Genomic DNA, 25,258 nt, shown 5'->3' with positions numbered 1-25,258 from the left:
CTTGCCTTTCTGGGACTTTAGGCAGAATGCTGTAGGTCTGCATAGACAGTTTGTGTTAGATGAAATATACAGACATGGACCCCTTTGAAATAGCCTGCGAAATGCTCCGGAAGCTCCTGCCAAGGGCTCAGCAGCTGCAGTGAGGCCTTCGATCAACAAAAAGCAAAGGACACAACAAGACAAGCTGTCAGTCTGTATGTCACCATAGTGAAAATGGTGGGTTGACAGAAAGGAACAAACAAAGGGTTTTAGCCTGGTGTGTGGAATCTCTGCTCCTGAAATCTCTTGTTCTGGAGGTTTAATTTCACTTAATTTCCATTTTATGTAGACAGACTTAAGCGTGTTTACTTACCTGCTTTGTTGTGGGCTGTTTTCCACGTAACGTGTCTTGGTGTCTTTGGAGCTCTATGGCACTACCAAGGGGCTCAGCCTGAAACCATAGCTCTCTATGTGAGCTTATCCAATTCCGCAAAGTGCCATGGCTTTATATTTTCTCAGAGTCTGGCTACACTCCCCAAAGCAAAAAATAAGAAGTACACAGAAGTACTTACACAGTACACAGAGTTGGGGCACATGTTTTTAATAGAAAATATTATGTGCAAGCATTACTGCTCTTTGTTATGCTGAACACACATTTGCATCTATAAATGTATTAATAGTGTAGCTATTCTCATTAAGAACCTTACACTTAAAAGCCCAAAAGCATGGGGGATGTGTTTTGAATACAGGGGCAGCATATCTCCTGCCAGAGGGCAGAATCAGAATCAGGTGTAAGTATAAACACATACAGGGACTTTGACATCAGCTTTTTGTTGCTCTCAAAGTACATACACAGAAATACACATACCGCTAAAATCACGGACAACAAATCTGAACAAGTTGAACATAAACCTTAAACTACTATTTACATATATGTTTGTATATAAAGAGTGAATACAGTACATACATACAGTATACACATGCATATACATAAACATACATACATACATACATACATACACACATACATGTAAACGAACAGCACTATGCGGATTGCAAACAGTAATACAATAGGGCAATGCAAAAGTGCAAATAGTGCTGGAATAAATAAAGCATTGTATTTCTTCCGTCTAGTCATGACTAGTTTTCATTAGCTTTGTATAGCTTCAAAAGTAAAGATCAATCTTTCGTCTGACAGCAGCGCTCTGGAGTGCTTCTAGTTTGAAGGTAGATTTGTTGGGCATCACTGTGTGTCTTGCTTTTATGCAGGTGATTCTTCTTTCCTTCCCTGCAACGCATTTGTGGTCAAGTTTGTGCATGTTTTCCTCCACTGTAAAAGGTTTCATAAATGTGTTGGTTGGTTATTTGGGAGCTATCTGATGTTAAAATATTGAGCGAAGTGAAGACCTTTCTCAGGTTGAGAGATGGCCTTGTATAGCAAAGACAATCTGTAATAATTTGAATTTTACAAGCAAATGAATACCTAATTTTGAATTATATATTTTGTTCTTTTCGCACCACTGGTGTATTTAAATATTTTATTTTGAAAACCATCCAAACCCTCTTTGAACATTTTAATCAAAATGATCTTCTGGAAATCTCAAAGAAGGGAATTTAAACCACATACATTTAGATTGATGATTTTTTTAAGTAAAATATTTCCATGAATTTAGTGGTGTTTATATTTCATTAACATAAAGTATTCAGTAATGGTTAAATTTCACAACACGGATTCAGTTACTTAGACAATTCAAATTATAATGGCCTTTCTTTGCTTCCACATCCTTGTGTCCTTAGCTTGTATTTGATGTGTTGTTGTCGTTCTCAGACAGAAATTCTATGATTTCAACACAATATTCAAACCTCAGACCTGACCTGCTTAAGCAACCTTGGGTAACTGATCAAATGTTGTGTTGCTGTGCAGGATGACACGTGAAAACATATCGTGCCATCTTTTCATAATCGCTAGCTGTTGTCACGCAAGACTTACAATTAAAAGCTTATTGTTGTTCAACCAGCACTGAATGGACAAACTTGTTTTAGAGGTGCCAGTCTGCTTTCTGGTAGAAAAGCCTGGATCTCAGCCAAGGTTTCCTGACTAATCCTGTTTGGAAATGTCCTTGTACAACTGCCAAATATAATGATAAGTTCACTAAGTAATTCCCTGTTCAAGTCTTGTACATGTGGTAAATATGTCATAAACACAGCATATGTGCCAAATACATTCAGCAATAAAGACTTACAAATGAACACCATATAGTATGTTAGCTTAACTCCACTATAGCTTTGCCTGGGTATACTATGTCAAATACTATACATTTAGTATAGTATTGTATAATAGAATGGTGGAAAGTGACTGTACATTTACTCTACACGTTCAAGGTAGATGTACAGTACTTTGCTTTAGTATTTTCGTTTTATGCTACAACTTTCTACTTCTAAAATATCACAATTCAAAGTGATATTTTGTAGTTCTTTCTTCACTGCATTTATCTGAGAGTTATAGTTACTTGTTACTTTGATTATGCGTTTTACATATATATATATAAGATACAAAATATATGTTCAGATTTTAAAATATGATGTATTATTACCTATTAAACTGACCAACATTAAATAAAGAAGTTAAAATTAACTCAAGCTCAAACAGCCACAACATTAAAATGCTGCTTACATGTTATATCAGTAATAATCATCCAGTCATAAAGTATATATAACAATATTTTAACACTGGCAGGGGCCATTCAGCTGCATCATGACAAATTTTACTTTTGATTCTTTAAGTAGCCTACATTTTGCTGACAATACTGATGTACTCAAGTACTGTACTTAAGTACAATTTTGAGTTACTTTATTTAAGTATTTCCATTTTTTGTTACTTTATATTTCAACTATGTTTTACAGGCAAATATTGTGCTTTTTACTTTACTCCATTTATTTTATGGTTGCAGCTTCTGATTTTACGTACAGAATATATGATCAGCTTATAAAACACGATGCACTGATGGGTATTAAACTACCCAACAAACAGTGTATAAAACAGTTTAAATTAACAGGGAGACCTCTAGCTCACATTTCAGAGCGTGCGCCCCATGTAGGCTCAGTCCTTGGCAGCGGCCTGGGTTCAAAACTGACCCATGGCCCTTTGCTGCATGTCATCCCCCCCCCCCTCTCTCTCTCTCTCTCTCTCTTTTCTGTCTCTCTTCAGCTGCTCTAAAAAAGGAAAAAGCCCTAAAAATGTTTTATTAACCATAATCATCCAATAAAACTATTATTTGCTTATTATATGCTTTTCTACTTGAGCAAGATTTACTACCATTAATTGATACTTTTAGTTGAGTTTATTTAAACTGTGTTACTGTGGTACTTAATCCCTCACTGGTGTAAAAGTATATACAATACATTATATAGCCTATAGTAGCATAGTATAACAAGGGTGTAGGTTTGGTTTTAATACTGGTTGGACATTTTTGTCAGTTGATGCATAAAGATATTATTCTGCAAAATATGTTGTTATGAAATATGTATAACTTACTTAAAACAGCTCTTGTGTTTTGTGCATTTTCCAGGTTTAAAGTGATAGTTCACATTTTATTTTACTAATGTAAATCTGACACTATTAACATGCACAATTTGCATTTATCAATTTAAAGTAGTTTCCCTTTACTTTATGCTCTGTTTTAAGTGTTTGCTGACATTCTAAAACATCATGTTGAACGTTGTCCTGTCTTTTCTATTGAGTTGAACTTCTGAGAACAAATTGTTCTTTTTATAAGAATGTTTTATAACAATCATACGGTTTACGTCACTAGAGGGCGCACCACGTGTTTTTCACTCTTAGTGAAAATGTGTCTCTTTCTCTCTAAATCCTGTTTGATTTGCTCTCGCTGATTTGCTCTGCGGGGTTTCACCGCAGTGACGGACTGATCACGTTTTTGTTCGGCCAATCAGAGGCGGCGGAGATCCTCAGCAGCGCTATAAATCCAACATGAAAACAGCGAAGGAAGCAGGAATGAAAAACAATAGATACCTTCACAAAGACCACGCATCCAGAGGCTCTTATAGTCTTTTGATATTTTCCTACACTTAACATAAGGTAAGAGCTTTTTACCTGCTGCTGCATTTATTCCTATACGGATAAATTGTTTTCTATTTGTGTGCTGCTGAAACTTTCCCTTTATTCTAGGCTACCTGTTTGTTATGTCAATGTTTAGATGTTGACTTTACTCTAACGTTACCATAAATGCTATGTAATGTAACGAATGTTGATTTCCACTAATCCTGTTTCATATGTGCATCAGATTATTAGACAGGTTATAGGCTGGAGCTGTTATTCGTTTAAAATGTTAATTTTCCTTGTTAAAAACATTTAGTTGAACCTTTTCTGTGTCAGTTTTTTTGTGCTTTTCCATGACACCCTTTCTGGTTGTACACAGTATTTGTGTATGTGCATTGAGATATAGTGGCTCCACTGTGCTTATCGAGGCTATCGTCTCTTCTCTTCACTCTGTAGGTTTTGGTCAAGAAAATGGCCACCTCAGCAAGTTCAAAACTGAACAAAGCTGTTAAGCAGCAGTACATGAACCTCCCTCAGGGGGACAAGGCCCAAGCCATGTACATCTGGATAGATGGCTCTGGAGAGGGACTGCGCTGCAAGACCAGAACTTTGGATTCTGAACCCAAGACGATTGAGGGTAAGATCTGGCTCTTATGTGAACAACTCTTCCACATCAGCATGCAGTAAAACATGATATTTTTAAGACTTAGTAGATAATTGATTTCAGTTGTTTTTTCTGTGTCAGATCTTCCTGAGTGGAACTTTGATGGCTCCAGCACCTACCAGTCAGAGGGGTCCAACAGCGACATGTTCCTGATCCCTGCAGCCATGTTCAGGGACCCGTTCAGAAAAGACCCCAACAAGCTGGTGCTCTGTGAGGTGCTCAAGTACAACCGCAAGCCAGCAGGTAAGCAGATAAGAACAAGCCTGAAAGTGGTTGCAGTTAAAGCTGTTATGTATTTCAGCTATACTCACTATTGTTGTTCCAACAGAGACCAATCTGCGCCAAACCTGTAAACAGATCATGAGCATGGTGGAGAATAACCACCCATGGTTCGGTATGGAGCAGGAGTACACTCTCCTGAGCACAGATGGACACCCCTTTGGATGGCCCTCCAACGGCTTCCCAGGTCCACAAGGTTAGTATTGCTTCTCTTGCTTGTCTTAACTTACATGCACCTTTTATTTTGTTTTTTGTCCTTATTCTGAAAAAGACAATATTTTGACTAAACTGTTTACATGGCACTACTGTCATAAGGATGCTTCTAAAACCCAAATAATACCAGCATATCCCATATGTCTTAATCGGAAAATGCTATATTCAGAAAAAGGCATTATTCGGAATATCCAAACGGAATATGCTGTTTACATGACCTGTATCAAATTCGGAATATTGTCAGATTCAGAAAAATAGTGGAATATAAGTGTGCTTGTAAACATACTTAGTTTATTTAAATATAGTACATTAGCAATACTAAAGGTCAGATCAGTGAAAATATTGGTTACCTTCCACCTGATTAGGGCCTTATTACTGTGGAGTGGGAGCAGATAAGGCATATGGGCGAGACATAGTGGAGGCGCACTACAGAGCCTGTATGTACGCTGGGGTTGACATCTGTGGCACCAATGCTGAAGTCATGCCAGCTCAGGTATTGTCCCTTTGTCTTGTTATTTTTGTGTTATCTCCCTTTCATGGAAAAATGCATTTTTTGTTGTCAAATTGTGTAATACCAGATAATAATCAATTAATTATGTCAATAATCTAGTCCCTGATGTGTTTCAGTGGGAGTTCCAGGTTGGACCTTGTGAAGGTATCAACATGGGGGACCATCTGTGGGTTGCTCGCTTCATCCTTCACAGAGTGTGTGAGGATTTTGGTGTGGTGGTCTCGTTTGACCCCAAACCAATCTCAGGAAACTGGAATGGTGCCGGTTGCCACACCAACTTCAGCACAAAGGAGATGCGAGAGGACGGCGGACTGAAGTAAGAATGCATTTTCGTTGTTTGAGTTTAATAAATAACTGGTATGATTTTTATGATTAAATTGGTTAAATTTGGGTTTTGAGTGTTTTCTAATTCCTTTTTCTTTACAGAATCATTGAGGAGTCGATCGAAAGACTGGCAAAGAGACACAGGTATCACATCCGTGCCTACGATCCCAAAGGCGGGCTCGACAATGCCAGACGTCTCACCGGTCATCACGAAACCTCGAGCATTGACGAATTCTCGGCTGGCGTGGCCAATCGTGGTGCCAGCATCCGCATCCCTCGCTCGGTAGGGCAGGACAAGAAGGGCTACTTTGAGGACCGCCGTCCGTCTGCCAACTGCGACCCTTACATCGTTACAGAGGCGCTAGTGCGCACGTGTTTACTTAAGGAAGAAGGAGAGGAGCCCACAGATCACAGCAAATGAACAGTCTTAAGACCAAGTGTCATTACCAGTACTGTATTTAGCCATGTTCTTTCAAGACTTCGATTGATCTTTACCATTTTAAATGTTTTACTTGACAGATGAAATAATAATTGAGGTATTCTTTGTGCATTCAGTTGTATACAGCAAGTCTTAACCTCTGGCTCAAACACTGCCAACACATTTTATCATAGTGTCATGATATCTGATAAAATGTATAGAATGACATTATTGTAATGTTAACTGGTACTAATGAAAAACTGTCTGTAGATCTTGTAACTCTAAGCCAAAGGATCCCAAAGGCATTTGAATGTTTTTAGTAGTCTTGGCCTGTCACAGTGGTGGTTTTATAATGTTGTGGATAGATACATTAAGGTCACTATGTAAGGCAATATAGCTACTAGCCACTATATCTACTTTTGTGTGTGTGTTTTCTTTTTAATAATGCATGTCTGTTTTTCACATTGTCAAAAAATAAACAGCTAACATTTTAGATCTGACTTTTAACTCCAGTTTATTCCCACATGTACCCAGACTGTCAGCTGATATGAATCTCTGAAATGTGACCAGCGTTAAGGGAAAATGCACTGTAATGTTCAACAAATGGAGGTTAATTAAGACATGGGAACATCCACATCCTCCCTCTAATTCAAACAGCTAAACAGACCAAGTGGCTGCTTCAATAGAGAGTCAACATGACGTCAAACCTTTAAAACACTTAAATAGGTTTGTCATTTTGTGAAGGCGGTGACAACATGCACGTGAGCACACTGACTTTGCTGACTACTTGGGGCTTGCTACTCTATAGTGCAGGTCAATGAAAACAAAGTGTGTAACTGTCTTTATGTTGTTTTGACACAGTCCTTGATGACCTATGGACTAGCTCGTAAAGTAAAGACAGGATGGGAAGTTCCTTCCAAAATAACCTGAAAACCCTTGTAGAAGGATGGTTCATTTTGAGCAGTTAGTTGTACAGTGTACTGTATTACTCACCATATTGCATTAGCAACTTCAAGAAGTTCAGGTAACTAATATTGTTTGATAATTAGAGTACACAGTTTCACAGTGTACTCTGTACAAAACTTGAATTTGATGATTAAAACTTTATAACACTGACAAGCCGACCAGATACCATGTGGAGCAGACAAACCCTGACTTCAAAGGTAATGTAAGCCATGAACTCCCCAAATACAGTTAAATGTTAAATGCCCAACCAGAGAGGAAAATACTTTGGATCATTGTTACAATACAATCAGCAGTGTTCAAAATGCACTGGGACACAGATCATGCGATGGGGTGACCTGTTTCCTGCATACAGTCAGAAAGCTCTGTAGACATGTTGTGAGGACATTTAAGCAGTGGGAACAGTTAAGCTATGGAAGATATTCAGGCATGCTTGGACTGCACAGACTGGCAGGTTTTCAGGAACAGTGTGGATGGATACACAAGGGCTGTGACTTCAAGCAACAGGGTGAGTTATAATAATGACAAACACTGGTTCACAGCTAAGCTCAGACAGCTGAGGTTGCACAAGGACAATTTTCTGACAGGGACAGGTTTAGAGAGAGTTAAAGTACAGGTTTAACAAGGATAACCATAACCAACATGCTAAAAGACAGAAACTCCAACAGCAGTTGTCAACAAACGACTCTGCTTCTAGATGGGTCACAGACAGATCATTGACAGAAATAAAAGCAAAAAAGTTGATAAATTAAAAAAAATAATATTGTGTGTTATATTTAATAAATTTGTGTTTGAGTGATTTATCATTTAGGCAATTTGCCTAAATTTAACATTAATGACTGTGTGTGCTTGAGAATTTATTTTAGTCTGTGGGCCATGAACTGGGATCACTGGTGTCAGTAAGGTGACAGTGTGGTCAAGAGAGGGTCTCTAGTCATAATAGTGTCTCACGTTCTATCTCATCACTAGTCATGTATTTTCTAAGTGAGACATGGAACCTCTATTCACAAAAACTAGACAGTTTTTATGCAAGTAGCCGAAAAGAGTTGTGGTCTCATGTTCATTAGGAAACATATCATGTGTATAGAGCTCTATATGAGCTATATAAGGGGACAAACGAGCTAAAAACAAACACATAAGAAAGGGGAGATCCTTACATCTAAACATTATTTACCCCAAGGTGGCCCCAGTGTTAAAATTATACCAAGACCAAGAGCTTACAGTGCAATGCTCTATTAAACCTGGTTTATAAGATACAAGTACATCTCACTACTACTACTACTACTACTACTACTACTACTACTACTACTACTCACAGCTGAGGTGTTTTACAACCAAAATAAAGTCATTTGGCTTTAATCCAAGTAAAGTGAAAAGTCTAGTCAGCCAAACGTATTCCAGTTTTCTTTCCCTGAAAGTACTATATCATAGTTATATTAATAGCTCTATATTTTCTTCTTGATTTAGCATGGATGCCCTGAACTGATGTCACAGCGCCTGAGCGTGAGAACACACGAAATTCAATTTGGCTCGGAATTTAGTGCCAAACAAAGATGTCCAAATCACATTGCTTTGCCTTCGTTAAATTATGTCCACAAGCTGAGCTCAGAAACTGTTAATGCATATAAATGCCACTTGCAAAGAGACCTATCGGACAAAATCACAGATATTCAGTCAGTGGCTCAGTGTTTTTTTTTTTTGGTATGTAATAAAAAGGCATTAGAAGAGTCACTTTTACTACAAACAAACTATTGACTGAGGATATCAGCACATACTGTAGTGATACCTAAGGAGGTGGTCATACAGTTGGAATGCCAACAATAGGAATTGAAATGTTCCTATTGTATTACAAGTGGAGCCCCTCAGTTTCTCCTATGTTATCTGACCCCATTGTACAGAGGGATGCGAAAGTGTGGGAATGAACCACTTTGGCAACAATATGAGGCTATACATTACAATTTTAGATAACATGGGCAGATGAATTGGAAAAGAGGAGGTCTCATGAAGAAAACCATTATGCCTAGAGCCTTGTTTCCATGACAGCTGAAGTCCAAATTCAGGCAATCTCGTGCCGGCGGGCGGGGGTGGGGCCCCATACCAGCTATAACATAACAACAGGCAGGTTTAGTGCACAAAGTTCAAACTGCAACTGTGGTTCTTAAAAATCTCCTAAAAAGCCAGTGTATCAAATATCAAGACACTTGCTTGATATTTGTGTGCCCTTTTCGTCACACAACACATATTATTCATCGTAAATAATGAGGCATTGGAACTGCAATTTAATTAGAGACTCTAGACTTAATCAGATATCAGAGTCCAAGCAGTAAATTAAGCACCATCCTTGGCTGTGTTAACTCTAATCTCATCTCATAAATGCAGTCAGAGATACTATCACCACTATCACTGTTGACAACAGATTGGCTGTGCTTTCTGTCCCACTCCTCCCCCTCATCTTCACCCCCCTTCTCCCCCAAAGCCTCCTTCCCTGCGGCAGTGGGTTTGGGGACATGTAGTGAAAACTGTCACAGCATTGCTGGCCTGATGGTCGGAAACTTGAGCAGCTGTGAAAGCAGAGCCGCCCAGTGAGACAGAGAGGTTAGAGAACCCTGGATGGAGGCGCATTGACGGAGATCAGACCACCACCAATTGTGACAAACGTCATCAACATGTGAAACAAACACATCCCGGTTGTATGATTAGAACTGTCCTGACTGATTCATGATTCATGATTAAATCTGATCTTAGAGCTCAGCTCTTACTAGTAGATTAAATATAGCTAATACAATACTTTCTCCAGATGGATAATGGGAACCAACAAGGTTCAATTTGGTTTACATCCAAATTCATTACAAAAAACTCAGTAATGTTTGAACAAGGAGCTTCCTTGTGTGATTGTGTGTGTGTCCTATTATGACAGTACTGCAGCACGTGCACCACAGCTGACTCGATAAGAAACATGATAATGTGTGAAAGGCCTAAGAATAAGCTCAATGCATGTCATGTGAACAGACACGCATCTCAATTCATAGGATTCTTGGGATAAATAACCGGTTCTGCTTTAAAGGTACAATATGTAACATTTCTGCATCAAAATGTAAAAAAACCGACTATACCTATTGTGTTGAGTTGTGTACTTACACTATCCCAAATGTTTCCAACAATTTTCAAACCCAGAGAAATCTGTAATTTTATTACTGGGCATGGGACGTTTCGTTTAGTTGCCTGTCAGTGGCGTCATATAACCTTTGACCCCTCTAGTTGCTCTAACTTCCGTCAAAACACAGGAACCCAGAAGATACGTTCGAGAGTAATTGTAAATCATTCAGTGTCACAGAAAGAGTTATACTCAGTAACCCTAATACTGCTTTTTCTCTGCCATGTGGCATCATTTTGTCATTAATGCATGCCACTTTGCAACACAGTAATACAGCAGAGACCTTTTGATACATTTCAATATCGATCGATCCAGCTTAGTTACTACAATGTGCTGGTTGACAAGTAGCTAATGCTAATGCTAATGCTTGGTGGGTAACATAATAAGGTTACAACATCTTTAACATGCTCATTAAGTTATTTTTAGTATGATTGTTTTGACCACAGATAACAGCACTGGGCTAACCCACAAGTCCACCAGTAACGTTAGCTGTATAGATAGACGACTAATCTAATGCTAATTTAGCCAGTTAGCACACCCCGTTCTGTCTGCATCACTCTTGCGGCGCTAAGAGACTTCAGTCTGGATGAGAGCTGACAACAGCCCGGGACATATAGTTAACGTTAGCCCCCAGCCAGCTAGCAGCCAGCCATTATCATTACAGCAATCCAAACCCGGCCAGCTCTTAACTCTAGTGCCGGGTGCTAACGACGCTGACGGCAGTTGAACCATCAGGAAATATCAGACCCAGGCACCAGAGTCAGAACAGAGGCCATCTGTAACGTTATGTCTCTGTTCGCGAGACATAACGCGTTTAGCTCTCTTTACAGTTATATTTACGTGACTAAAGGTGGGTTAGGTACCAAAACAATTAGTTAAGAAGACAATAAAGTGAAGGTCGGAGATAATTCTGGGCAGCTGGGAGATCTTCATCGGCCATCGGACGTCCTTGCCGTCCCAGGGATTCCACCAGCCATCCCCTCCCACGCCCGTCTCTCAGCTTCGTTGAGTAACGTTACGACAAACCCCTTTCGCCCCGGTGTTGAAAGCATCCAAAAGGTGACATTGACATGTGAAATATATTGTGGTTTTAACTGCTGGCTAATGTTAGCTTGCTTGCTCACTAGCTAACTGGTCAGCTACCAATAGGCTACAAATTGAATCAAGAAAAACATAATTATGTTGGGGAAACTGCAGCTATTATTAGAATAAATGTTATTCAAAGTAACGTGAATAAACTGGAATGGGTAAACTTGTCCGTGAACAGATGTATTCTAATCGCCGATGGTTTTTAACTATGAAAACTACAACTTCAATAATTCCACGCATCTTCACAACGTCATCAAAAGTCTGTGTTTACCATCCATTGTTTTGATTGAGAGATTGAGTGGCAGAAAATTACATACTGTACGTTTAAATTGCCATGATACACACTTGACATCTGGGGATAGAAAAAAACAAGTTCTAAAAGAATAGTTCATAATTTAGGAAATATGCTTATTTTATTTTTTTTACCGAGAGTTAGATGAGAAGCTCGATACCACTTTAATGCCTGTGGGACAAATATGAAGCTTCAGCCAAGAGGCTGGCTTAGCATAAAGACTGGAAGCAAGAAGAACCAGCTGCAACTTCAGACTGACAACAAGACTTCAGGAAGTTACCGTCGAGCACATGTTCCCGTAAAAAAAAGCGCAACTTGTCAGTTTTACATTTCAGTTATTAAACAAAGTATATTAAATGTATTTTTTAAGTTTTACACTGCATTGCCATTTTCATACTAACAAGGAAGATGTGGCATGTTAATTAATGGTGCTGGTCTGTGGATTATGTTTTTTTTGGGGGCGAGAGCCAGGCTACCTGTTTCTCCATTTACAATGTTTATGCTAAATTAATTTACCGGCTGCTGTCTGTAGCTTCATATTTAGTGGGCAGAAAGCGAACACTTTTACCAAAATGTTATTTTTTTTATTTAGGTCTGTTATGGTTCAAATGGACAGTGTTTCTGTCATCTCTTTGTGAAAATGCTCTTTTCCATTTTATCATTTTACTTTGGGTTGACAGGAAAACAAGAGAAAAAGACCCAAGTGCTTTACGGCTAATCAGATCCCATATTGCTGACACATACAAATCAATCAGGAATTTTAGATTTGTTGCCCATGTGCCATATAGTTTAGTGTTGTATGCATATCAATGGGATCATACTGTATGTGTTTTGCTTCATGCTTGAATAGCATACTGTAGTAAGCTGCACTTAATATCAGTGCAAACATGAGAAGTTTGCATATGGGTCAAAGATACTTGTTCTTCTCCTCTGTGTTTGAGCAGGGTAGAAACTTCTTCCCTGAAAGTTTCCCACTTATTCTGTTTTGCTCTTCTCCCTGGTGTCAGGTTGCTAAAGCCCACAGTGGGGGACAACAAGTTCTCTCTTTTTAATCTCTGTTTTAGTCTTTAGTCATGTGTCTGTTACTCAAGTGCATTTTGTTCTTTTGGATAAAGATTGCAAAACAGTCTTGAAAGACATTGCCTAGATGCTTTGCATTGTTTTTTTAGTGTACTTACACTATCCCAAATGTTTCCAACAATTTTCAAACCCAGAGAAATCTGTAATTTTATTACTGGGCATGGGACGTTTCGTTTAGTTGCCTGTCAGTGGCGTCATATAACCTTTGACCCCTCTAGTTGCTCTAACTTCCGTCAAAACACAGGAACCCAGAAGATACGTTCGAGAGTAATTGTAAATCATTCAGTGTCACAGAAAGAGTTATACTCAGTAACCCTAATACTGCTTTTTCTCTGCCATGTGGCATCATTTTGTCATTAATGCATGCCACTTTGCAACACAGTAATACAGCAGAGACCTTTTGATACATTTCAATATCGATCGATCCAGCTTAGTTACTACAATGTGCTGGTTGACAAGTAGCTAATGCTAATGCTAATGCTTGGTGGGTAACATAATAAGGTTACAACATCTTTAACATGCTCATTAAGTTATTTTTAGTATGATTGTTTTGACCACAGATAACAGCACTGGGCTAACCCACAAGTCCACCAGTAACGTTAGCTGTATAGATAGACGACTAATCTAATGCTAATTTAGCCAGTTAGCACACCCCGTTCTGTCTGCATCACTCTTGCGGCGCTAAGAGACTTCAGTCTGGATGAGAGCTGACAACAGCCCGGGACATATAGTTAACGTTAGCCCCCCAGCCAGCTAGCAGCCAGCCATTATCATTACAGCAATCCAAACCCGGCCAGCTCTTAACTCTAGTGCCGGGTGCTAACGACGCTGACGGCAGTTGAACCATCAGGAAATATCAGACCCAGGCACCAGAGTCAGAACAGAGGCCATCTGTAACGTTATGTCTCTGTTCGCGAGACATAACGCGTTTAGCTCTCTTTACAGTTATATTTACGTGACTAAAGGTGGGTTAGGTACCAAAACAATTAGTTAAGAAGACAATAAAGTGAAGGTCGGAGATAATTCTGGGCAGCTGGGAGATCTTCATCGGCCATCGGACGTCCTTGCCGTCCCCGGGGATTCCACCAGCCATCCCCTCCCACGCCCATCTCTCAGCTTCGTTGAGTAACGTTACGACAAACCCCTTTCGCCCCGGTGTTGAAAGCATCCAAAAGGTGACATTGACATGTGAAATATATTGTGGTTTTAACTGCTGGCTAATGTTAGCTTGCTTGCTCACTAGCTAACTGGTCAGCTACCAATAGGCTACAAATTGAATCAAGAAAAACATAATTATGTTGGGGAAACTGCAGCTATTATTAGAATAAATGTTATTCAAAGTAACGTGAATAAACTGGAATGGGTAAACTTGTCCGTGAACAGATGTATTCTAATCGCCGATGGTTTTTAACTATGAAAACTACAACTTCAATAATTCCACGCATCTTCACAACGTCATCAAAAGTCTGTGTTTACCATCCATTGTTTTGATTGAGAGATTGAGTGGCAGAAACTTACATACTGTACGTTTAAATTGCCATGATACACACTTGACATCTGGGGATAGAAAAAACAAGTTCTAAAAGAATAGTTCATAATTTAGGAAATATGCTTATTTTATTTTTTTTACCGAGAGTTAGATGAGAAGCTCGATACCACTTTAATGTCTGTGGGACAAATATGAAGCTTCAGCCAAGAGGCAGGCTTAGCATAAAGACTGGAAGCAAGAAGAACCAGCTGCAACTTCAGACTGACAACAAGACTTCAGGAAGTTACCGTCGAGCACATGTTCCCGTAAAAAAAACGCAACTTGTCAGTTTTACATTTCAGTTATTAAACAAAGTATATTAAATGTATTTTTTAAGTTTTACACTGCATTGCCATTTTCATACTAACAAGGAAGATGTGGCATGTTAATTAATGGTGCTGGTCTGTGGATTATGTTTTTTTTGGGGCGAGAGCCAGGCTACCTGTTTCTCCATTTACAATGTTTATGCTAAATTAATTTACCGGCTGCTGTCTGTAGCTTCATATTTAGTGGGCAGAAAGCGAACACTTTTACCAAAATGTTATTTTTTTATTTAGGTCTGTTATGGTTCAAATGGACAGTGTTTCTGTCATCTCTTTGTGAAAATACTCTTTTCCATTTTATCATTTTACTTTGGGTTGACAGGAAAACAAGAGAGAAAGACCCAAGTGCTTTACGGCTAATCAGATCCCATATTGCTGACACATACAAATCAATCAGGAATTTTAGATTTGTTGCCCATGTGCCATATAGTTTAGTGTTGTATGCATATCAATGGGATCATACTGTATGTGTTTTGCTTCATGCTTGAATAGCATACTGTAGTAAGCTGCACTTAATATCAGTGCAAACATGAGAAGTTTGCATATGGGTCAAAGTTATTTGTTCTTCTCCTCTGTGTTTGAGCAGGGTAGAAACTTCTTCCCTGAAAGTTTCCCACTTATTCTGTTTTGCTCTTCTCCCTGGTGTCAGGTTGCTAAAGCCCACAGTGGGGACAACAAGTTCTCTCTTTTAGTCTCTGTTTTAGTCTTTAGTCATGTGTCTGTTACTCAAGTGCATTTTGTTCTTTTGGATAAAGATTGCAAAACAGTCTTGAAAGACATTGCCTAGATGCTTTGCATTGTTTTAGGGAGCCTTTTGTAATTATTTCACATAACAAACAAGTCTTTGCCCTGCAGGACCAACTAATCAGCAGTAAACTCCTCTTTAGCTATCATTGTTTTTTTCACAACATCAATCAATCATGTGGGGTTGATAGGTTTTAAGCAAAAATAACCCAAAGCTGTTGTTTTCATAATGGATTTGTTTACTTGGACTTTCCTTTGAGTGGTCCTCTCATTGTCTGTTCTCCTCCCATCCTCCAGTCACAAAGATGGAATTTCACAAAGGTCACACAAGTAAGCACAGGGGTGAGCAAAAAACATAGTAGGATAACATAAAAACACCTCAATCTGTAGCTCTGGAGAAAAGGTACTGTCACAGTTGTACTTTTTGAATTTCTTTGTAGCAACAATAAAAATAAAAGTAAACTTATTTTATGATATATGATGGATTTTGTTGATCTAAAATGCCATATGTTATAGCATTCAGTGCCCAATCAAAGTCTTACCTATGTTGTATTTGTCTCTACCCATTGAGCCTCACTGGACCGTATGCTATTCCAAGAGTAAACTAGCCTGGGACACTTAGAAAAAGGATATTCTTGTTTGCCTTAAAGAATGAGGTATGCTGAAGACAGGATGATTTAACGCTTCCTTTGGTTTTGCAAACTTTTGCAAATTTGGTGCAGTCCTGGTAAAAGTGTTGTATATTTTGAATCTTACTAAACACCACTTGCTAAAGCAAAAGTGCTTAAAGCTACATTGTGTAAGACTTTATCCCATCTAGCAGTGGAATTGTATATGACAACCAACTGAATATTACTTTCTAGCCCCTCACATTCTGAGTGCGTTTTAACTCCTACGGTGGCCGTATTATTCCAAGAAGTATGACTTTGTCTGTGAGTGTTCCTTCCAGTGTGATAATAGTTTTATGTTTTTGTTATTTTGGTACCATTTCATTGCTAACATCAGCTATCAGGTTCCCAAACGAATGCAAGCTAATGTTAATAAAGTATCAGTGCTATTGTTATTCCTTATATTGTACGAGATTAATAGTGTAAGGCAATGTTTACAGTGTAGGCTACATATTTTTCTCCGTGAGCAGTGTCAGAGATCAGTTGATGCGACGGAGGTGCGAGGGAAAGCTAAAGGAAGAGGGAAAGGTAAAGAAAAACCAAAAGACAGAGCCGGTGGCAGTGGATCAGTGAGACAAAGAAAAACTAAAGAGACACTCTCCAAAGATGACAAGGCGAGAGTGGAAGCCCTTCAAGGACAAAGGAGAGAAGCAACGGAGGTTTGTGTTTTGAATATATTTCTCTGAGCAGTATGAACAATGAAACCAAATCCAAAATTTTCTCTTAGAATCTAAGAAGAAGTAGTAGTAGAAGAAGTAACAAGATATAAGTGTTAATTCATTATCTTTAATGCTATACATGGATTTCTCTGCAACGTCATCACTGCTTGAGCACGCGACCGGGGGGCAGAAAGAAGACGTGTTTCGTGTAGCTAGTAGTAGTAGCAGCATAGCGTAAGTCAAAATGCCAAGGAGTTGTTGCGTGGTTAACTGTACAAACAGAGCCAGTGATGGGTGCCTGATGTTTGCTATGCTTTTGCCAAAAACTGGCAGCGGTTATGGCCTCAAGCCATAAGAAGGGCAGATTGGGGTCATATGCAAGAGTCAGGCTCCCATTGTATCAATCAGAAACGTTGCTTGTTCAGTTGTTCAGCTAAGTGATATCTACCTGTCAGGGCTGTAGTACTCGAGTCCGGACCATAGACAGTTAAAGGTCCGGACTCGAGATAAGTTTAGACTGCTAGCCAAAGCTACGCCGATGTTTTGCTAACGTTAGCGCAACAGTGTTAGCTTAGCCTGCTAGGTAAATATTACGACTGCCTTTGGAGTTTCTTATATCTGCTTCCACGTTGTCAACATAAGACCTGTGGCGTTAGTGCTCCTTTGTACCATAATTTTATTGAATGAAATATTAAGCTTCGCTCCTACGAGATGGGTGGGTTTTTATTACGTTACACACAAAGCTAACTGGCTATAGTTAGCCTGTACGTATGCTAGCAGACATTAGCTAACGTTGCCGAGACAGCGGCAGTAGAGTTTCGGCGAGCTAACCACGACAGTGTTGTACGCCCTCTCGCCCACAATCAACCTCTGCTGCTAAAAACAGTCAACCTGCAGTGATGTTTTGAAATGGAGACACACATATCGTACTTTTTCCCGGAAATCCTGGCCATTATTTTAAGGCATAAACCAACCATAGGGGTACACATTAGCCTAAAAATGACAATTATAGCCATACATATATATCACAGTAACAATGCAAAATTAAAGACAGATCCAACTAAAATCATTTTATTGAGTCAGCAGTTATATACAAACAATAAGGAAAGCTTCAATACTTAAGGTTGTTGCAGTAGTGACCAGCTCACCAATCTGGCTTTCTGCCCCTGGTATGCGCACGCACCCTGTAATGTTTGTAAACAGGAAACCCGTGTATTGGTAGGTGGATGTTTTTCTGGCTATTTCCCCCTGCTAACTCCTCTCCTACCTATAGCATTATATTTAATTGATAGACATGACTCTTAGCAAGAAAGAGAATAAGCATAAATGTTAACATCTCAATATAATCCACAAACCTGGTTGTGTTTCATGTAGGAACTATTTTCTTTCTACCAAACTTTTTTTTTAAAAGTATCACTGCACAGAAGGAAGAACAATCTAGATTGATACATAGCACTACAGATGAGAGGAAAATACTGTATGTATTTTTTGATTTTAGGGTGAACTGTTCCTGTAAAAGGTCCCTATTTAGATCTGGTAAAAAGAAAAGGTTGGTACAGTCACAAAGAGAGCAAAGAATGAAAGTCCTACATGTGTGATACTGTAGTAGCTGTAGGTACAATCTAGTCTAACAGCCTTTTTAAAAGACAGAGAACAAAGAGGCCATGAGTTATACTGGCTGCTTCAATATGGAGGTGAATGAAATAAGCAGATTTGAAGTCTCCTAATGCGCTAAGTTGTTAATTGGTATCCTGATGATGCATGTTAGGGACTTTATAAGCTCAAAGTCCCATCATTCATTTAACTCACTTCCACAGTTCTGATAATTTGCCAAAAACAGCAAACAAAAGCATAAAAATGACACTTTCAAGAGGGAGACCACCCATCAACTAGGATCCTGCAGTTTAAGATAATATGTTAACACTTTCCACTACACTGAACACTCTGACACTCACTTTTCCTTTGAGGTCAGAAGAATTATCTGATACTTTTCTTTGCTGGCATGTTCTTCTGCAGTGCTTTGGGGCAACAGCTCCTTATACTAAATTTAGACAATGCATTAAAGTTGTCAGTTCTGCATTGTCACTGACAGTGCCAAGCTTGTTTGCTCTCTACTAAATATGATATGAACATACTGAACAAGTCATTATGGGCAGCAGCTTCAGGACCAATGTTTCTGCAGGCTGGTAATCACTGACACAAACAGTTGTCTCTCTCAACACTGTGTTTGATAAGGGAAAATGAAAATGAATTCCCCCTCACCTTTACTGTATCTCACTATCTTGTGTGTCATAAAGATGGGAATTCCACCCTTAAATCATTGTTGAGGTCATTTCATCTGTAGTGCTGTCTTTTTGGAATCAATTCCATTGTAAATGTTTCTTTTACTTTGTCCACCTTCTACTTCTTCTATACCAGGTATGCATTAAGAGGTATGATGTGGGTCAATGTTCTGGAGGGTACAACTTATGCAACTGGATGCTTAGAAAATCAAATTCAATCATAACCACAGATGGAGAACTTGTGTTCTGTGGAAAATTCCAAGATGTGGTATGTTCTCAATTAAGGCGGTCTACTCCTCCGTGAAATTCAAGAACCACCCCTAGAATGACTCTGCACTTTTTCTGTGCAGTTTGCCAGTGGGTTACATGCATATCAATGAAATATTCATTCATGTCCAACTTTCTAGCAAATCATGTTTAAAAATATATTTGTGTTAGTTGATGGTCCTTACAGATTACATGTATCCTGCTAATTCACATTCATGCTGAATTCAGTCAGGTTGAATATAAATAATGTAATGATGTAAAGCAATATTTTAAATGACTAGACATTTATTTAAAGCTCAAACTTTAAAAAATTAGCGTAAACAAGCATGTATTTGTCTTCCTTCTCCTTAACTTCTTTGATGATGATCATGAGAGAAAAACACTGTCCTGACTTTGGGTAGGGAAGAAACACAAACACCCAGTAAACTAACAAACCACAGTCTTTCTAATCCCAACAGGGACTTCCTGGGTGATGCTCCTTAAACCTGATGTTAGTACAGCGTCAGCATCCGGGTTAATTTTTTGTGCTTGCCCCTAAAGACACTTGCGTAACAGCCACCATGGCTTTGTTGTGACAGCTTCCAGTTGACGAACACAAAGACGCGAGATCATAAACATTTCAACTCCCTCTGACCAGGCAAAAAAGCACAGTTATATAACTTAAACAGATACAATCAGAAGTAACCATTATTTTACTTTATACTGTATTCTAGTTTCAATTTCACCAACCCACAAATGTCTATACATGATGATAATATGCATTATTTGCATGGCATTAGCTAACACAGGCGATATATTCAATATTTCTGAAAGCTTACATTAGAAATTTACCAGTATGTATGTGGTGTTGCTATGTGGGAAACAAAGAGTCAACAAACACAAAACACAGCTTTGTGAAGGTGATTTGGTAAGTGTCCAATTTCAATCTGCTACCCTGTCCTGAAATGCACCAAATGCAGAACAGCACTGTCCATTTAAGTACGACATGAGTCTCACGAGAACTTTTCAATTACCTAACATGCAGCCTGCTCAAGCCCAGTCTGTCACTACAATGTAAAAGACCACTGTCAAAAGACAAGGATTTTGTATATTTGGAACATTCTAAGAGAAATTCAGGAAAGGAACAATATAAGAAAAGCAAGATTTCTCTAAACTGATGAAGCCATTGTCTGTTTTTGAGAATAAGCAGTAGTAAAGATTGAAGATTGAGTATACCACAGTGCATGACCAGTACATCCTCCTCACTGAATGCAACATGATTTTGAATAGTTCCCAAAGGAATACGAGGTCACCTACTGACGAAAAACTGAATTACAACTTATTTATCATCTAAGAACAAGAGCTGCACAGTGTTCTCAAAACCAGTCAGGCTCACACCTAATTAAAGCTATTACTCATTTAGTTTTTTCAATCACACCCTGGACACATACAACTAATAGCCTTCTTTAAAACTATGGTAGCCTAATTACAAGACCCTCTGTTTCCATGAAAAGAGATAGAATAAAGAAGATGATAGGCCTACATGTTTTTTACTCAACTTTTTTCAAATACGGAATTGAGAACATTCTGTTATTCTTAAAAACCACACAATGTGATGTATATCCAAAAATAAAATTTCCTCTGCCGTTTTTTTGAATGAAGCCGGTGATTTCCCACAGTCCTATCTTATAATACATCCATGCACAGTCCGTGAGCGTGTGTTCATAAAAATAGCAAGAAAACAGCGACACGTTGAGGCCATAGGCCTAAATAAAAAATGCACACAAACATTAAATAGAAAGGAATGTTCTTGTCTGTCATCTAAAACGCATTAGTGTGATACTGAATTTCATTATCACTGTATATCACTGTAAGCAGTATGACGCGCTAAACACGTTAGGTCATAGGATATTTCTGACATTTGTTTTCACAAACGTGTGACCTCGTAACCTATTTAAATATCAGTGCCCGTGCCAAACTGCTAACATGGCGAAGTAGCCTATTTGTGTGTTTATTTTGGGAACACTGGTTTTGTTGTCCTGCCTTTTAAAGGTTGAAGAGTAGTCAGGGATACAAGTATCTCACTAAACGGCTACGTTACTGTAAGTACCCAAACCCTAAAGGTTGAAAACAATAATATTCAGTCTGAGATCAAGCTCTCAGTCTCTTGTAGGCTTACTGACCTTGAAACCTACTCAACATGCTAGCAAACATGCGGTATGCTAAGTCAGTGAAAGGTTAGTCTCGCATTGCCAGACCTCCACAGCGCTGCAGAGTGAAAGGTAAGCTGAGCCAGATAAGATTTCATTGTTGTTGCTGACTAGCAGGATAGATGCTGACTCAGAGACGGCTGCTGCTGCTGCCAAACCCCGCCCGTTAACTCCACTGCACATCTCTCATATATACTAGACCCGGGGCTGGTAGTATCTCTGTGGCATTTCTGGATCTGACCTGCTCTGAAGGAGACTGCAGGGTGAGTAGTCATAATTAAAATGTTTTCAATTTGTGAAGTTAACATTCATGAGGTCGACTGAGTGTGTTTTTATTGTTATAGAAAGATAAGAAAAAGCTATAAAGCTTAGGAATTCACTTGCCATATGACTACCAGGTACAACGTTATTTGAAAGATATACCCAAGGTCCTGGTGAATACAGCAAGAAAGGAATTGTAATCAGGCCTGCATTGTGGCTATTATGAAGAAATTACAACTATTTGAAAACAATTATATGTTCATTTATTTTTTTATTTAAGTTATGATAAAGACCCATTAGGCTTAGATGCGGATGGTAATAGCGCTCTATGTATTTAATTTTCAGGTCTTTGAGGCATAGTGTCCGGAATTCCCTGATCACCTTAAAATTCATGCAGATGATTTCCTGCCCCATTACACAAATGGCCATGGCTGATGAAATCTCCCCAAGGATGTCTGACAGGGAAGTTGTTGAAAAGATAAGTAATAGGAAACACGAAGAAAGGAATTGTGTCACTCCTTCTCTCCCAGATGGACAGATCTTAATTAATGCTCACCATGTGAAAACTGACACTTCATTTGGCGGTATTTGTAGTATGAACCTATTTTCAGAGAGCAGTGACACTGGAATCCTTTATCTGAACCCCCAAACACCAAACTGGTCTCTCGTGGAGAAGTTTGCTGAGCTTTCACAGAGAGAAGGAACAGGATTTAAAGACGACAAAGACCCCAGCAGTCGAGGATTTTTACAATGCACTAAACCTATAAATAAACAAAAACACAATAAAATATATGGATCTAATGAAGTTATCTTGGATACTGTGCAAAGGAAGGAAAGTAACTGCTCTCTATACCTCAAGAGCCATAACATACAAAGCAATTTATCAGCCAAACAGAGGGCATCTAAGCTCAAAGAGGTAAATGTGGAAGAATATTCTCCAGGTGGAGGTGGGAATAAGGCCAAAAAGAAGAATATAAACAGTCCTGTTAAGAAATTATTTACGTGTGAAGATGACAAGATCTCTCGACTTTTGGTAGCAATGAAAAAACGCGGTGGAGTTGACAAAGAGCACCGTCCCTTCAAGTGCACACACTGCAACTGGGCTTTTAAGAAGCTCTCCAACCTACAGAGTCACTTGCAAACGCACACTGGCCTCAAGCCACACGTGTGTGATATTTGTGGCAAGGCTTACTCTCATCAGGGCACACTGCAGCAGCACAAACATCTACACACAGGTGACAGACCATATCACTGCCCCTTCTGTGTCAAGACCTATATCTGGTCCTCAGATTACCGCAAGCATATCCGCACACACACTGGTGAAAAGCCTTACGTCTGTGACACTTGTGGCAAGGATTTCATTCGCTCCTCTGACTTGCGAAAGCATGAGCGGAACATGCATACCAATGACAAGCCCTTCCCGTGCACGCACTGTGGGAAGACCTTCAATAAACCTCTCTCCCTGAAGCGTCATGAGCGTAAGCACTTGGGAGAAAGGCCATTCTCCTGCCCTGACTGTGGGAAAACCTTTACTCTAGCTAGTCGTATGGCAGAGCACCAGAAGATCCACGTGGGAGTGCGTCCGTACGTCTGCATGGTTTGCTCCAAGTGTTTCACGAAGTCATCCAACTTGACCGAGCACGAGGCCATTCACACTGGAGCGCGGCCCCATAAGTGTACAGAGTGTGGCGTGGCGTTTGCCATAGCTTCTCGCCTTGTTCGTCACCAGTATGTACACAGTAAAGAGAAACCCCACAACTGCACAGGCTGCAGCAAGAACTTTAGCCACCTAGACACATTGAAGCTTCACCAGGAGCAAACCTGTGCTGGGAGGATCTTTGTTTGTATGAAGTGTGACAAATCTTTCCAGTGTTCCACAAAGCTTGCACAGCATATGGTGAACCACAGGGGCACCAATGTCTAAATCATTTTAAAGATACCGTATACATCCATCACTGTGGAGTACTATGCACTCCATTTGCAATTGTGTTTAAATTATCAGTTTTAGACAAGGCACATCCTTTCAAAGTCATAGGGCACCAGTTATGTACAGGTATGAATGGTATTGTGCCGTATGAGTTTTAAAACTTGTCATTCAGTCTCACACAGCCTAATTCCCCATGGTGCTTGTTTTCCATTAGAATGTTGCGGGATAAAAAATGCCACCAGTTGGGGTCAGTTCTGAATGCTGCTGCACTTTTTCTTGAAACAAAAGCAGCTATCACTGCAAAAGTGCTCTAACATGGCCATAAGCCAGTCGTACCTCCTGAGACACATTACTGTGACCATATTAATAGACCAGTTTAATGGTTTAGGGAAGCTGGCTAATCAGTCAGTCAATTTTTTTATAAGGAGGATATCTTTAAATGTATTTATTATATATTATATTTAATATATTCATAATACATATATTTAATGATTGCCAAGCACAATAAACATGTATGGTTTGGAAGATGGTCTTTTAAACTTGTGGGAGTATGTAGGAGCTTATGTTCTAGTGGATAGAAGGGAAACCAAATTGTACACCTGTAGTGTTAAATTAATGTCTGAAGATCAATCTCAATAAAAATGTTTGGTCATTTCAAAATCAGCTCTTTTATTTTTATGACTAATGATTTTTGCTCTCGAAGGAATCAAAGGACTAGGGCTGTACAGAAAAGTTCATTTCAGTTTCATTCACATTGACACAAATTCTAAATCAAAATTCGAATGCTGCACAGCTTTTTTTTAACCCTTGCCTAAGAATGTCTTGTTCAGCGTTCTGCCAACCAAGCTAGCTTGCTACCATTAGCGTTAACTGATATTTTAAAGAAAAGTTACCTGCCAACATGCCGATGGCAGATTGCCAAACCCAATGCTTCAAATTGGCAGTCCACAAACCAATGTGTGACGTCCCTGCTACTATGTCCATTATTTTTTACAATCTATTATCAGTATTTCACTTTTTGGAGAGATTGTTTTGCCATTTGAAACTGTCTTCCATAAAGCCATCCATTCTAAATGTGTTTATGCTTGGACACATTATTGGCAGGCGGTAAGCGTCAACTCACATCCTGGCTATGTGTTTGCTGAATTCCAGGTCAGTGTGTCCCACTCACACTTGGCTACTGCAGAGTAATCATAAAAGAAGATGGCACCTGCCATGTTGTCACTTAAGTGTCTACTGGCTGGGTGTGAAGGGGGTGTTGGGTATTTCCTGGCAGAGGTCTTTCCCAATTTCACTCCCCCTCACCCTGTGGTATCATCCATTTTGGCAACATAGCAACTCATTTATTTTCTTTAGGTACTATATACAGTCCCTCCAGAAAAACGCG

The 25,258-nt window shown here is 39.2% G+C and overlaps 2 protein-coding genes across 2 annotated transcripts; both read left to right on the top strand.

Annotated features, from left to right (window-relative positions):
- The first annotated feature begins 3,966 nt into the window (after positions 1-3,966).
- glulb (glutamate-ammonia ligase (glutamine synthase) b) lies at positions 3,967-6,840 on the top strand. Its single transcript, XM_078259446.1, has 7 exons — positions 3,967-4,075; positions 4,493-4,673; positions 4,782-4,943; positions 5,029-5,175; positions 5,558-5,685; positions 5,820-6,019; positions 6,130-6,840. The coding sequence occupies exons 2-7, from the start codon at positions 4,508-4,510 to the stop codon at positions 6,446-6,448; spliced, it is 1,122 nt and encodes a 373-aa protein (XP_078115572.1). The 5' UTR covers positions 3,967-4,075; positions 4,493-4,507; the 3' UTR covers positions 6,449-6,840.
- A 15,023-nt stretch (positions 6,841-21,863) lies between these two features.
- On the top strand, positions 21,864-24,531 carry znf648 (zinc finger protein 648). The gene is made up of 2 exons (XM_078259444.1): positions 21,864-21,946; positions 22,290-24,531. The coding sequence occupies exon 2, from the start codon at positions 22,336-22,338 to the stop codon at positions 23,866-23,868; it is 1,533 nt and encodes a 510-aa protein (XP_078115570.1). The 5' UTR covers positions 21,864-21,946; positions 22,290-22,335; the 3' UTR covers positions 23,869-24,531.
- The last annotated feature ends 727 nt before the right edge of the window (positions 24,532-25,258 follow it).

The sequence above is a fragment of the Sander vitreus genome, chromosome 9 (genome assembly GCF_031162955.1).
Source record: "Sander vitreus isolate 19-12246 chromosome 9, sanVit1, whole genome shotgun sequence".
Taxonomy (NCBI): Eukaryota; Metazoa; Chordata; class Actinopteri; order Perciformes; family Percidae; genus Sander; species Sander vitreus.
Note: the sequence above shows the minus strand (reverse complement) of the source record. Positions and strands in the feature narration are given on the sequence as shown.

Excerpts from the sequence above, each read along its gene's own strand:
- glulb (XM_078259446.1), top strand. The coding sequence starts at position 4,508 with ATGGCCACCTCAGCAAGTTCAAAACTGAACAAAGCTGTTAAGCAGCAG. Across the intron at positions 5,686-5,819 it reads CTGAAGTCATGCCAGCTCAG|TGGGAGTTCCAGGTTGGACC; the intron begins GTATTGTCCCTT and ends GATGTGTTTCAG. Across the intron at positions 6,020-6,129 it reads CGAGAGGACGGCGGACTGAA|AATCATTGAGGAGTCGATCG; the intron begins GTAAGAATGCAT and ends TTTTCTTTACAG.
- znf648 (XM_078259444.1), top strand. The coding sequence starts at position 22,336 with ATGCAGATGATTTCCTGCCCCATTACACAAATGGCCATGGCTGATGAA.